The 12,386-nt window shown below is 36.9% G+C and overlaps 2 protein-coding genes across 2 annotated transcripts in view; one reads left to right on the top strand and one right to left on the bottom strand.

Moving 5' to 3' along the window:
* Nucleotides 1–6,134, top strand: part of LOC119837090 (malonate--CoA ligase ACSF3, mitochondrial) — a 10,749-nt gene extending 4,615 nt beyond the window's left edge. The window contains exons 5-10 of the mRNA XM_038362587.1: nucleotides 622–799; nucleotides 1,304–1,443; nucleotides 2,097–2,200; nucleotides 2,717–2,917; nucleotides 3,956–4,098; nucleotides 4,774–6,134. Of these exons, the coding sequence (XP_038218515.1) occupies nucleotides 622–799; nucleotides 1,304–1,443; nucleotides 2,097–2,200; nucleotides 2,717–2,917; nucleotides 3,956–4,098; nucleotides 4,774–5,221 (1,214 nt within the window). The 3' untranslated portion in view covers nucleotides 5,222–6,134. The remainder of the gene's footprint in view (nucleotides 1–621; nucleotides 800–1,303; nucleotides 1,444–2,096; nucleotides 2,201–2,716; nucleotides 2,918–3,955; nucleotides 4,099–4,773) is intronic.
* A 12-nt stretch (nucleotides 6,135–6,146) lies between these two features.
* On the bottom strand, nucleotides 6,147–12,095 carry LOC119837091 (probable sodium-coupled neutral amino acid transporter 6). Its single transcript, XM_038362588.1, has 8 exons — nucleotides 11,893–12,095; nucleotides 10,959–11,079; nucleotides 10,450–10,562; nucleotides 9,759–9,891; nucleotides 9,003–9,165; nucleotides 8,029–8,197; nucleotides 7,229–7,354; nucleotides 6,147–6,790 (listed from the first exon to the last, which is right to left on the bottom strand). Exons 1-8 carry the CDS (start codon nucleotides 12,083–12,085, stop codon nucleotides 6,258–6,260), a joined length of 1,551 nt encoding a protein of 516 aa, XP_038218516.1. The 5' UTR covers nucleotides 12,086–12,095; the 3' UTR covers nucleotides 6,147–6,257.
* Nucleotides 12,096–12,386: the final 291 nt, after the last annotated feature.

Below are 12,386 nucleotides of genomic sequence, written 5' to 3'. Positions count from 1 at the left end.
TCCTACGGGATACGGACTTACGCGGGTGAAACCGCGGGGCGCAGCTAGTATATATATATATATATAATTGGAATCTCGAAATCCGAAACGATTTTCATGAAATTTAGTATACAGGGGGTTTCGGGGGCGATAAATCGATCTAGCTAGGAATTTTTTTTAGAAAATGTCATATTCATGTTTTATTCGTGTTTTTTTTTCCTGACATCTATAGGTGAATAATAATACTATTTTGCTTCGTAGATAGCTGGACAACTGAAATAATGTCATATTCGTGTTTTTATTCCTGACATCTATTGGTGAATAATAATACTATTTTGCTTCGTAGATAGCTGGACAACTGAAATAACACATAGGCACTTTTTATACCGATATTCCTACGGGATATTGTTACGCAGCACGCTTACGCGGTTTCAACCGCGGGTCACAGCTAGTATATATTATATATAATAAATTTATAAAATCAATTCCCAGTAATAAATATGATATTTCTAAAGAACTCTCAATATAAATCTGTTTATATTACAAAAATTTTAAAACTCATCACAAAATTTATTTGCCACCATCACCCAAGAAGTTAACATAACTTTTAAACTAAATAAGTGTCCGCAATTCCCATTCCAGGTACAACAAGCAAGCCCAAAGGCGTAGTGTGGACTCACAGCATGCTGAGTACCCAGATCGCAGCGCTGCATACAGCCTGGCAGTATTCAGCGCACGATGTTGTGTTGCACACATTGCCGCTGCATCACATACACGGGCAGCTCAATTCGTTGAACGCGTCTCTGGCTGCTGGAGCTAAGTAAGGACTTTTTTTAATACAATAAGCGAGAAACTGAGCTGGTGGTTCGCCTGATGGTAAGCGATCACTACCGCCCTTGAACATTCGTAGAGGTAGTGGCTCTGCGTATGCGCTGTCCGCTTTTAAAGGGAAAGGGAGAAGGGAAGGATTGACGTCTGACGACTGGAAAGAAGGAATGGATTGTCATTAATTGTTTCACTATCTTATGAATGGTATTCTAATGAATGGTCCTTTATTGTATATACCAAAAAGAAATAACACAAAGTACAAAACAAAAAAACAAATTGCACAATAGACGACCTTTTAGCTAAAGAGCCATCGCTTCCAGGCAACCCTACCATTTTTTAGTTTGAACGCACCAATCTCAGGAACCAGTTAGACCAGTAGGGTCTAATTTGAAGGCTATATAAGACGGGCGAAGCCGTGGCGCTACTTATTATTAAAAATTGAAAAGTTGTCATGAGCAAATAAATAGTAAAATAAAAAGAAGTGACTGTTGTGCAGAGTGCGCATGCTGGCGTCGTTCGCATCGCACGCGGTGTGGGCGCAGCTGGTGGGCGCGGCGGAGGCGCGCGTGTCCGTGTTCCACGGCGTGCCCGCCATGTACGCGCGCCTCGCCGCCGACCACGCCAACATGTTCACGGGTATGTGTTCTAAACTTATCATCGATTTTGACACACTTTGTTAGCTTCACCTGTGTGTGTGTGTGCGTGTGTGTGTGTATATCATTAGAGTTTGACCCATTTTGACGGTACAGATTAAATTCAAACTTTGTATACTTATAAAGGATCAGCGGTAATACAATTATTTCATGTGTATCTTACTATCCTGATAAGGATCGTTGCATTTAATAAATTTCTTGCATACAGTCTGTTTATGAGAAATTGAGACAATTGAGATGATTCGATCATTAAAGCATGTTTTTGTTATCTTTTGTATTGGTAATTATATGTTTACTTTCTTTTTTTATGGTTTTTTTTTTGTCTATTTGGCATTAGTTTGTATTGTTTTTTAAGCTTAAAAAATGCTATCGTATGTACGCCGCGTCGGTAGAATATATATTTTTTTATAAAAAATGCAGAACTGCGAAGTACAGTGATGTTTTTCATAAGTTGAACTAAGCAAATTTGTCCAGTATATAATGTCAGCTTTGTCCGAAATTGAATTTGTATTTTATTTTATTATTTATATCCAATTAGATGGCTTAGTACCGCAGCTAAACCGTCTATTATTTGCTTTATATATACACTTATATATATATATATATACATCTTTAAATAAATGATTATCATTTTAGATGACAAGACCAAAGAGTACGTGAGGTCTACTCTCAGTAAGATGCGGCTCATGTGCGCGGGGTCCGCGCCGCTGCCCGAGACGCTGTTCAACAAATGGGAGGAGGTAAGTGGGGATAGGATAGAACAAAACAAACATACGAACAACAACAATACGAAGGAGGCGCGGTTGGATATTGGATATGAATGTTATGTTAGTAATAATATATATACACAACTAGCGGTCCGCCCCGGCTTTGCCCGTGGTACATATATAGCCTTCCTTAATAAATGGGCTATCTAACACTGAAAGAATTTCACAAAACGGACCTGTTGTTCCTGATATTAGTGCATTCAAACAAACAAACATACTCTTCAGCTTTATAATATTAGTATAGATAACTCTGTCTCAAATATGAACTTTTAAATGTGGGGGGGGGGAAAGGGGTAGATGACTGGTGAAGGAATGGACTAGGAAGGGTGAGGAAAGGGTAATGAGCCTTCGGCTCCCCTACTTACCGTACGAAACGCAATAGCATGCTATTTTACGACGGTTATCTGTGGGGGTGTGGCACTTCCCCGGTGCGAACTGGCCCAATTCTACACATTCTGCTATATATCTCGCTCCTCCAACAACCGGCAGATATCCGGCATCCGGCTGCTCGAGCGGTACGGCATGTCGGAAGTGGGCATGGCGCTCAGCAACCCGTACCGGCCGGCGGGCGCGCGCGCGGTGGGCCGCGTGGGCGCGCCGCTGCCGGGCGTGGCCGCCCGCATCGCGCTCGCGGCCGGCGCCCGCCTCGAGCCCCTGCTCACTGTGGACTGCGATGTGCCCGACACGCAGGTGACTGACGCTGATTGACGTCGTATTCACACTGAATGTCAGTGCTGTGAGCGTTGCGGTCAGCGCTGATAATGCTTGATAATGGCTGTGATGTAATGGATACGTAGGTAATGCGAACTGATTAACTTCGTATTGAAACTGAATATCAGTGCCTTGCGGTCAGCGCTGATAATAGGCTGGAGTCGGTGCTGAGTGTGGACTGTGATGTGCCGGATACACATATTACGGATTATTCACTGATTGACTTCATTTTAATAGTGTGGTTGAGAAATATGCAGAAACAAGCTTGAAAGTCAATGCTATGACCTTTGCGGTCGGCGCTGAGAACGGTCTCCGATTCAGCGCAAAAGTCACAGTCAGCGCTGACAATGTTCTCGAATCGGTGCTGACTGTGGACTGTGATGTGGTACGTAGGTAAGAGAAAGATTAAATAATCGTCTTCATAGGCTATATCAGGAAGTTTAGCTAACTCATAATAAATTAAATGTGACTAGGGCTCCGCTCCGATTTCGCCTGTGGTTCACATATAGCCAATATCACTTGGAGATCATGTACCTATGGTAAGGTGAAATAATTTTATTCGGTCCTGTTGTTCCTGGGACTGACGAGCTCAAACAATCAAACTCTTCAGCTTTATATTTATCTATTACTATATAGTCTACCTGACCCACGCAACTTCATCTTACTCTTTAAAATATTTTTATTCCTGCTCTTGCAATAGTTTTCAAAGCAAACATTACACTTCTTTAAGTCGTAGCGTAATGTTTATAGCCTTAAATTAACTATCCAAGCTAAAATATCTGTTCTATTCAAAGTATTAGTTCCAGATATAGGCGCATTAATTAAAAGAAAAAACTGAATAAGCTCTTAAGTATCTTGTATTAGTAGGGTTTCTGTCCATTTTTAGAAATACTAGTATTTTGATACATGTATATCGTATTAGAAATTTAAAATAAAATACTTTAATTTAAAATACGCATCTTAACTGTAAGAAATAAAAGACTTTAGAATTTTATTTATATTCTGAAAACTTTCTAGATTAATCTAGATCGATTGGGCTTCACAAAGAATACTCCAGAAGAGAATAATTGGAAACCGGCCAAAGTCACCGTGCACAAGGAAAGCGAAAATGGTGTCTATGAAGGAGAACTGCTTCTGAAGGGACCTAATGTATTTACAAGGTATGTGATTATGACTCGGCTTTGACCGTAGTACATACATATATAGTGTATAAGTAAAAGTAGCCCCGTGTCCCCTAGTGGGGTATGGGTCAGATGATAGACATCTGTTTCACTGATCGATTTTCTTTATGGACAAGTAGGTGATCAGCCTTCTGTGTCCTGCCAGACTGAGACTTTTGTGCGTCCCCAATGAGAATAAAACCCCCACGATTCTACGCTCACGCGTTAACCACCGCGCTAAGAAGGCGTTCGTATAGCCTATGTGTGGTGTATATATGTATTATGCACTCAGAGATCACGTACATGTTCAATGGTGATTTTTGAAATCGATCCATAAGTTACTGAGATTGGCGCGTTTAAACAAACGCACAAACTCTACAGCTTTTTTTATTAGATAAAATTTTTGGCATTATAATTAAGTTATTTTGTCTGGAAATAAAAGGTTACTTGTATTGCGTATCACTTCAAAATAAAATAGATTATTAAAGGGAAAGTAAACAATGCAGTTCCTATATAGATATTGAAAGAAATAATATAGAGTTCATTTAAATAAAATGACGACACTTCCATTTGCACATAGAAAATTTTATCAAACCAGCTAGAATCAAAATTTGTCTTTCATTCAGACATATTCTCGAATGATGTGCAAGTTAATAGACATAATTCTTTATGTAGGTACTGGAACCGAGCGCCGAGCCTAACCTCGTCGGATTTCACAGAAGACGGCTGGTTCAGAACCGGAGACATCGCGTCCTACTCCGAAGGGTCCTTCCGTATCATGGGCAGGTCCTCTGTGGACATCATCAAGACAAGCGGCTACAAAGTCAGCGCCCTGCAAGTGGAATCGGCCATACTGGAACACCCCAATATAGCTGACGCCGCCGTTCTGGGCATTGAGGACGAGAATTATGGTGAAATCATCGCCTCCGTGGTGGTCACCAAGGACAAGAAGGAAATAACCCTGAAGGAGTTGAGGGAAGTCGCTGGGAAGAAGCTGGCGCCGTATCAGTTGCCCAGGACCCTGCTGGTGGTGGAAACTATGCCGAGGAACGTTATGGGGAAATTGGATAAGAAGGAAATTAAAAGATTGTTCGGGAAACAGCTGGTGTATAAGAAGTCTTAAATGCGTGATGAATTTGAGTTTTGAAGTAATGAAACGGAACAGGTTTTTGAATTTAATAATGTATATAAATCTTCGTTTTGAAATGGCTCTGACGCCGGCAGTTCCTAACGTGCGCAATACAATAGTAAATTTTTATATATGGCAATACAATAATATATTATAAATGTATATGAGAAATTATTTATTGAATATAACTTGAATTTGAATGCAGTTTAACGTGACAAATTTAATTAATTGAAAATTGTATTGTTTTAATAAATATGCATGTTATATTTTCTTCTACTATTTTTGAATGATAAAAATTAAAGAAGAAATTTAATTACGTAACACCTTATCATTAGTACACGCTTTGTTATCTATGCTTTTATCATTTGTACTTATAAAGCTGTATATACATTAAACCATTGAATGGTCTACATTTGCCAAGATGGTTTTCGAATATGTATCTTATAGTGTTACACGTTATTTTGATTAAAGTGTATATAATATTTATTTAACTTGTTAAATCATCAGGTCTTAAACAATATTAGGAACATGTTGCTCAAAATATCACATCAATGTAAGTATTACAGTACATTCGCATAATATTTAATGTGTATATATTAAAATATAGCATCATTACTCCATTTTTGGAGCAGATTGTACAATAATTTTGCATAAAAATCAGTACATTAATATAATTGTATAGATAAATATAGTCAAAATGTATTGACCAATTAAATACTTTGTTGTATACTTTAGAGTAACTATGTTAATATAGCGGAGAGTAAATGTTGTCTCATTCTAACAAATTAGCATTTCCGAGCGAGAAAATATATTTCTTATTTCTTCTCGCTTATTATTTCCACGTTTGTCTCTGTCTGTAATTAAGAAATATTTAAGGCCTGAATCATATAGTTATTGATTTGTTGAATAAAAACCATTCTCGTTGAAACAGTTTTATTTACAATTATAATATTAAAGTAACAACTAATTCGTTGCTTCTTAGATTAGCTATAAATTGTTGAGAAATATTTTCTTAAAATAAGATCACATTTTATGTAGTTCTTTCGATAAAGCTTCGTGCGGCGGCGGTTGCGTTGATCAGACATGGCGTCGAAAACGTCGCTGACATGATGGCGTCTGACCAGCTTGAATACGTGGCTAACAGAGTCGCTAAAATACCTAACAGCATTACTATCACAGCCAGAACGATGTCATACCATTTTATATTATATTCTTCCATTTCATCTGTACCCATTCGTTTAAGAGTCGTCTTGAACGTGTTATATCTTGTGCTGAAAGATTCGCACAGGCGCGGCGGTTTTGACAGCACAATATCATTCCTAAATCCGTTGTTGTTGTCTATGAGCAGTATTTTCTCATCTGGCAACACTTCGCTTTTTGTCAAAAGCGATTTTTTATAACAGAGTCTTAAGAAAAATAACGGCGGGAAAATAAACATTAGCGGGCCTGTAAGTGTTGAGCCTATTAAACCCATAACCAGGTCGAATCTTGGTACCGATTCTCCTAGGAACACTGCTAATGCTATAATACTGGAGCGGATTAGACAGCGTCGCAAGCAGAACTCTGAAAGTAGCAAAATTTAATATTTTTTAGTCATAGTTTAATTTACTCATGTCAAACGATTATTTTCACAAATAAAACCACTTTTTATTGTTTAAGAAATAAATAAAATTAATCAACGTAGTTCGATGATATATTGGCATCATCTGTATTTGTTTGTTTTTAATTATTAATTTATTACCCAGTCAGAAATATGACTAAAGTATTTAAAAATATAAAGATCACAAAAATTAGATCATGAGGGGGGATTAGAACCTGCATGAAGGAGAGATCATGGGTGGCCGAGTGGTAGCTCGTCGCCCCGGTATCGCGAATTTTTTTTATTTTATTTATTTATCAAATATTCAAAAATAACATTTACTGCTATTAAAAACTATAAAGTAACTTTGCTTTGCTTATCAGTAAAATTATCTTTATCTATAGAGTACAGACTATAAATACCTCTGGGTATCTTCAGCAAGTCTTCAATATGCTGAAAGAGCGCGGAGTTGCCGACAGCGCTGGAGAGGCAGAGCTGCAGGGTCACCAGCAGCGCCACTATGTACAGAGTTATCGAGGGTGGCATGCCTGTCGATGTTAAGATAGTGTAGATCTGTACTGATATTATAAAGCTGAAGAGTTTGTTTTTTTGGTTGCTTGGTTGAACGCGGTAGTCTTAGGAACTGCTGGTCCGATTTGAAAATTTTGTTCTGTGTTAGATAGCCCATTTATTTGAGGATTAATATATGTACCATAGGCGACCGGGGCAGACCGCTAGTATATTATACCATGTGATCATATAGCGTACTGTTTTACTTAACTTATTAAATAATAATTTTTAACAAAAATGTAAACTGTCTTAAAACTAGACCTTATTTAAATGGGACAACACGGGAGGCAGTAGCTTTCAAATAAAAATGAATCATCGAAATCAGTTCAGCCAGTAAACAGTTACGAGGTAACAAACAAGAAATACTGTCGAATTGAGAAACTCCTGCTTCTTCAAGTCGGTTAAAAGAACAAACGTAACATTGATTACAATGATATTAATCAAAGCTTCATTATCAGCAAAAGCTTCACCATAGCAGTTTTTTTTAGTTACTTATAAATAATATTCTCAGGTAATTTATCCTAGTTAAAATGAGCTAATGGTAAAATAGAAAACTCGTATTAATTGTATCACATACAAATGAGAAAAATGTATCACATACAATAAAAAATTAATTACAATATAAAATTAATAAATTGATAAATGTACTCACCTTGCAATATATTACTCTCGACGTTATTCCCATATCTGTTAGCCGCGAGGAACGAAGTGACGGTGAACATAAAGCCAGTGACCGCGAACCCGCCGAGCACGGCCGTGTGGATGCGCCGGCTATCTTTCATATCCACTTGTAGGGTCAGCAACATGGGGTGGATGTCGAACTGTTTGATATAGTTTTTTTTTTATAATCTGTGGAGACTGTTTTAATATCATAGTCTATATATAAATATAGTTAAACTAACTGACCCGGCAAACGCTGTTCTGCCTTACTTTTTATTATTTAGTTTGAAAAATAGGTGTTGGTCTATTCTCATACGTACCCGATATGCAAACAAAATTTCATAAGAATCGGTCAAGTCATTTCGGAGGAGTATGGTAACTAACGTTGTGACACGGGAATTTTATATGTATAGAGAAGAGAAGATAATATAAAAGTGGTGGCTCAGTGGTTAGGAAGTTGGACTTAAAGCAAAAAGTCTGAGGTTCGAGACCAGTCGAGTGTACAAGATATAAATTGATTGTTCAATTCTTGCACGTGAACCGACAACACCACTCGAAACCGTGAAGGAAACCGCCATGTCGATGAATCAAAAAGTTCACTTGGTCAGCGTGGTGGATTATGGCCTGAACCCTAATTCCGATTCCCTACAATGGGGACATATATCTAAGGCTTATGACGATGATGATAAATAAGCATTCATACATACAGCTTCACCTTTGTAAGTTTATATATAACCGACTCAAAAAATATTCACACTTGTTTTAGTATATTACTTTTATTGTATAATACAAATATATTTGATAATTCCAACTTTAGTATTCAATTTCTGCAAAAACCATACAAAGCCGGAACAGAGTTGTACCAATCATAAACTAGATGGCGTTCGAGCTAAAATTAAATTTATACTTAATGCAAACTGTTTATACATTGATTATTATTTTTCTAACGCAGTAAAAATCCCACACCTGATAAACCATAATCCCATACGCTACAAGGAAGTCCCTTGTACTGGGGAGATACTCCAACACGTCTCCCGACGCGGGGGGCGAGGAGTCGTCTGTGATGATGCAAGTCCATGTCGATACAGCTACTGTCGTTACTATAAATACTGATGTTACTGCTATAGGTCTGAATATGAAGAAAAATTCAGTTGAAATTATTTCAAATAAAATTTAATTAAATATCACTGTTTCAGCTTGTCATCATTACATAACAAGCAAATTATATTAAAATTAAAAAAAAACTCAGACTCCATTTTGAGGCCCTCGTGTATTTAAAATTTATCACCGTTTGAAGTATTCATCTGGTCAAGCCCATTTGGTACCGGCCACTTTAATCTATTTACATAAAACATAACTTCCCGACTAATTCACCTTTCAACCAAATAAAAAAGAACTTGTCTATAATCTTCGTTACAATAATCGATTCATCGTTTGTTGATCGCTGAATAGGAAATCAAGTAGACATTAAATTAATATATTATCTTGTCAATGAACAGTGTATAACAATATTCCTGGAAAATTTCGTACTTTTCAATGCAACAATCAGCGGACCAGATACCTTAATGATTCAAGGAAAAGTTCCAAAAAAAGAGACCCGTTCATCATGAAATTTAATTTTTATTTTCCACGACTAGTTGAAACTGTTTTCTAAGACTGTTGTTGATTTAGAGGCTAGAGTATTACACGGTAAGGCATTTTCTGCGCTATCTATAAGCTTACTTCATGTCCTTGGGTGATCCAAGCCACATGACTGGACACAGCAGTAGACCAATGACGACCATCCACACGCAGTACGTTACTCTCACATCACCATCTGTTATCTTCCACCAAAACAACTGCATGCTTTGAGATGCTGTAAAGGGCTATTAGCTTATACGAAGAAGGAATCGATTTATAAGTCAGATTTGATTAATAAGTATAATTTGGATGATTTTTATTTAATGAGTCATTATCATTTTAACACGTTATTATTAGTTTCACATGTATGTTTGTATATAGGTAAGCTAGAAACATACAGGCGGTAAAAAGTTTTAGACTCGATTTTAACCCACTTTAAACGGACAGGTTTAATTTAAACTTTGTTTACTTATCAAATACTGGTGACAATATCAATCATTTTTAAAATCATCATAATTAAATAAATTCCGTAAGTTTGTTCTGTTTATGAGCAAGTGAGACAATTAATTGGTTCTATTATTAAAGCGTGCTTTTTAGTGTTTTGAAATTATACACGATTATTATTTATAAATCATTCAAGAAGCAATTCACCTGAAAAAACAAAAAAAATACTAGTTCAATAATTATTTACGTTATATCGAGTACAAATGAGTGTCAATACAACACTTAAAGTATGTAGGTAAGCAAATATGTAATTTAATATATTTAGTTATATATCAGATAAAGTAGGTACCAAATATAAAATTGGGAACGCCAGCGCTGAACACGGTCGCGTCTATGAGGAACGTAACAATACTGCGGGTGGCTTTCCCAAAAGCTAGTTCTGCCACTGCTGCATATGGAAACCTGTCGTATAAAATTAAATGCTCTAACAGCTTCATACTACTACTTTTATGTATGTTTAGGCAACTGAGTTAGTGGTTCGCCTGATGGTAAGCGATCACCACCGTCCAAGAACCTTCACAGAAACAGGGCTACTACAAATGCGGCGCTTATTAAGGAAAATAATTGACGGGAAAAAAGATAGGAAGAGTGTGGAAACCTACCTTCAGCTCCTTCACTCACCGAACGAAACACAGTAGCATGCTACTATGATACACCTCTCTTCTATGGGGGTGTGGTACCTACCCAGTAGCTGGTCAAATTGATGCTGAAGCGTGCTCGACTCCTACACTCAATACACACTCAAATAATACTACTAGATACAATATTACTTCTACTATTGAAATGTATTCTACTTACCGACTTTTTTCTCTGATATTTGGGGAGATATCATGCGCGAGAATCCAGCTCCTGCCGAGTAAAACCGCAGTATAAAGTTGTAGAGCAACAACTGCGAATACCAGCGGTATTCCATATAGACCTGTTAATGTCAGAGATGTTATATAACTGTTTTGTAAAGAGGTATATAATTATAGTGAAAAAAATTTCAGTTGTCTAAATCACAAACGCCCATGTCAATGGGCGTAGTCAGACTTTTAGGGGAGTTACATAATTAAAAAGACGAAAGAACCCTTTTAACACATAAAATGGCCGCAAGGAATTGTGGGAGTCCTTTATGGAGTGATAGTAACAGTATAGGCTAAATAGTAAGAAATATCACATTAAATTAAAATATCTTAAGGTTTTCACGTGGCTTGAACCAACCCTTGGCTACACTCATACAGACAGATTAATTGTAGGACTGTCTGCCTGAGTAAATATACGATTATATAATTCTAGGTTTTGTGGCAAATATACTAATCAATTTACTCGTTATGCTGCATAATGTTTGCATAAAATGCTCGAATCAAACTTTCTTATATTTAAATCGCATGATACATTATACAGACTACTTATCTATCTGAAATGCAATCTTTCTCGTGAGAATGTGGTTTCTAATATCAAATTGCGCATAACAAAACTACAGCAATGGTACACACTATAACAATATTATTTCTGAAGCATCGAATTTAAAAAATGAGTACAAATATGGCTTATTAATAAAATTTGTTCTCTTTTGAACGTAATTCATATTAAATTAAAGTAAATTCAAATGTTATATATTTTAACCACCACATTAATGAATATAATATACTTTAGTAGTGAGTTTATCTCGATGCATAATTCATGTCCACTATAATGAAAATAAGAAAGTTACATTTACATGTCCCTTTAATACACAAAGCACACTCACCACAAGATATGATGCTCTTCGGCAGAGCGACCACAGGGAACACCCCAAACAGGTCTATGATGCATAACACAGTGAAGAGGACACTGAGGCCTCCAGTAGTCTCCCCTGCAGTGTACCTGTCATGGTACATAGCCACATGGGTTGGCTTGGTGGCAACGGAACCGTGGCTTTCGAAGATTCGGGGTAATTTCATTTTGTGACTGGAGTAGAAAAAGCTTTATTACATACTAAATAGATTGATTGGCATTGAAGCTTCCATGAACGAGTGGTTTCCATTGTTATATACATTTTTTAATGATATAGTTTTGCTTGTGTTCTTTGTTGAGTTCGCTTCGATTGGTGAAGATCGTTACATATAAATCGATGATACACACGACTGCTTAGCTAAACTTAATGGTGATCTAAATCGAATTTCCACCTGGTCAGCAAATAATACCTTAGTGCTCAACGCTGATAAAACAAAATTTATGATTTTAGGTACACCAAAACAAGTA

Source organism: Zerene cesonia, chromosome 26, assembly GCF_012273895.1.
Source record: "Zerene cesonia ecotype Mississippi chromosome 26, Zerene_cesonia_1.1, whole genome shotgun sequence".
Lineage (NCBI taxonomy): Eukaryota > Metazoa > Arthropoda > Insecta > Lepidoptera > Pieridae > Zerene > Zerene cesonia.
This window is presented reverse-complemented; position numbering and strand designations above follow the sequence as displayed.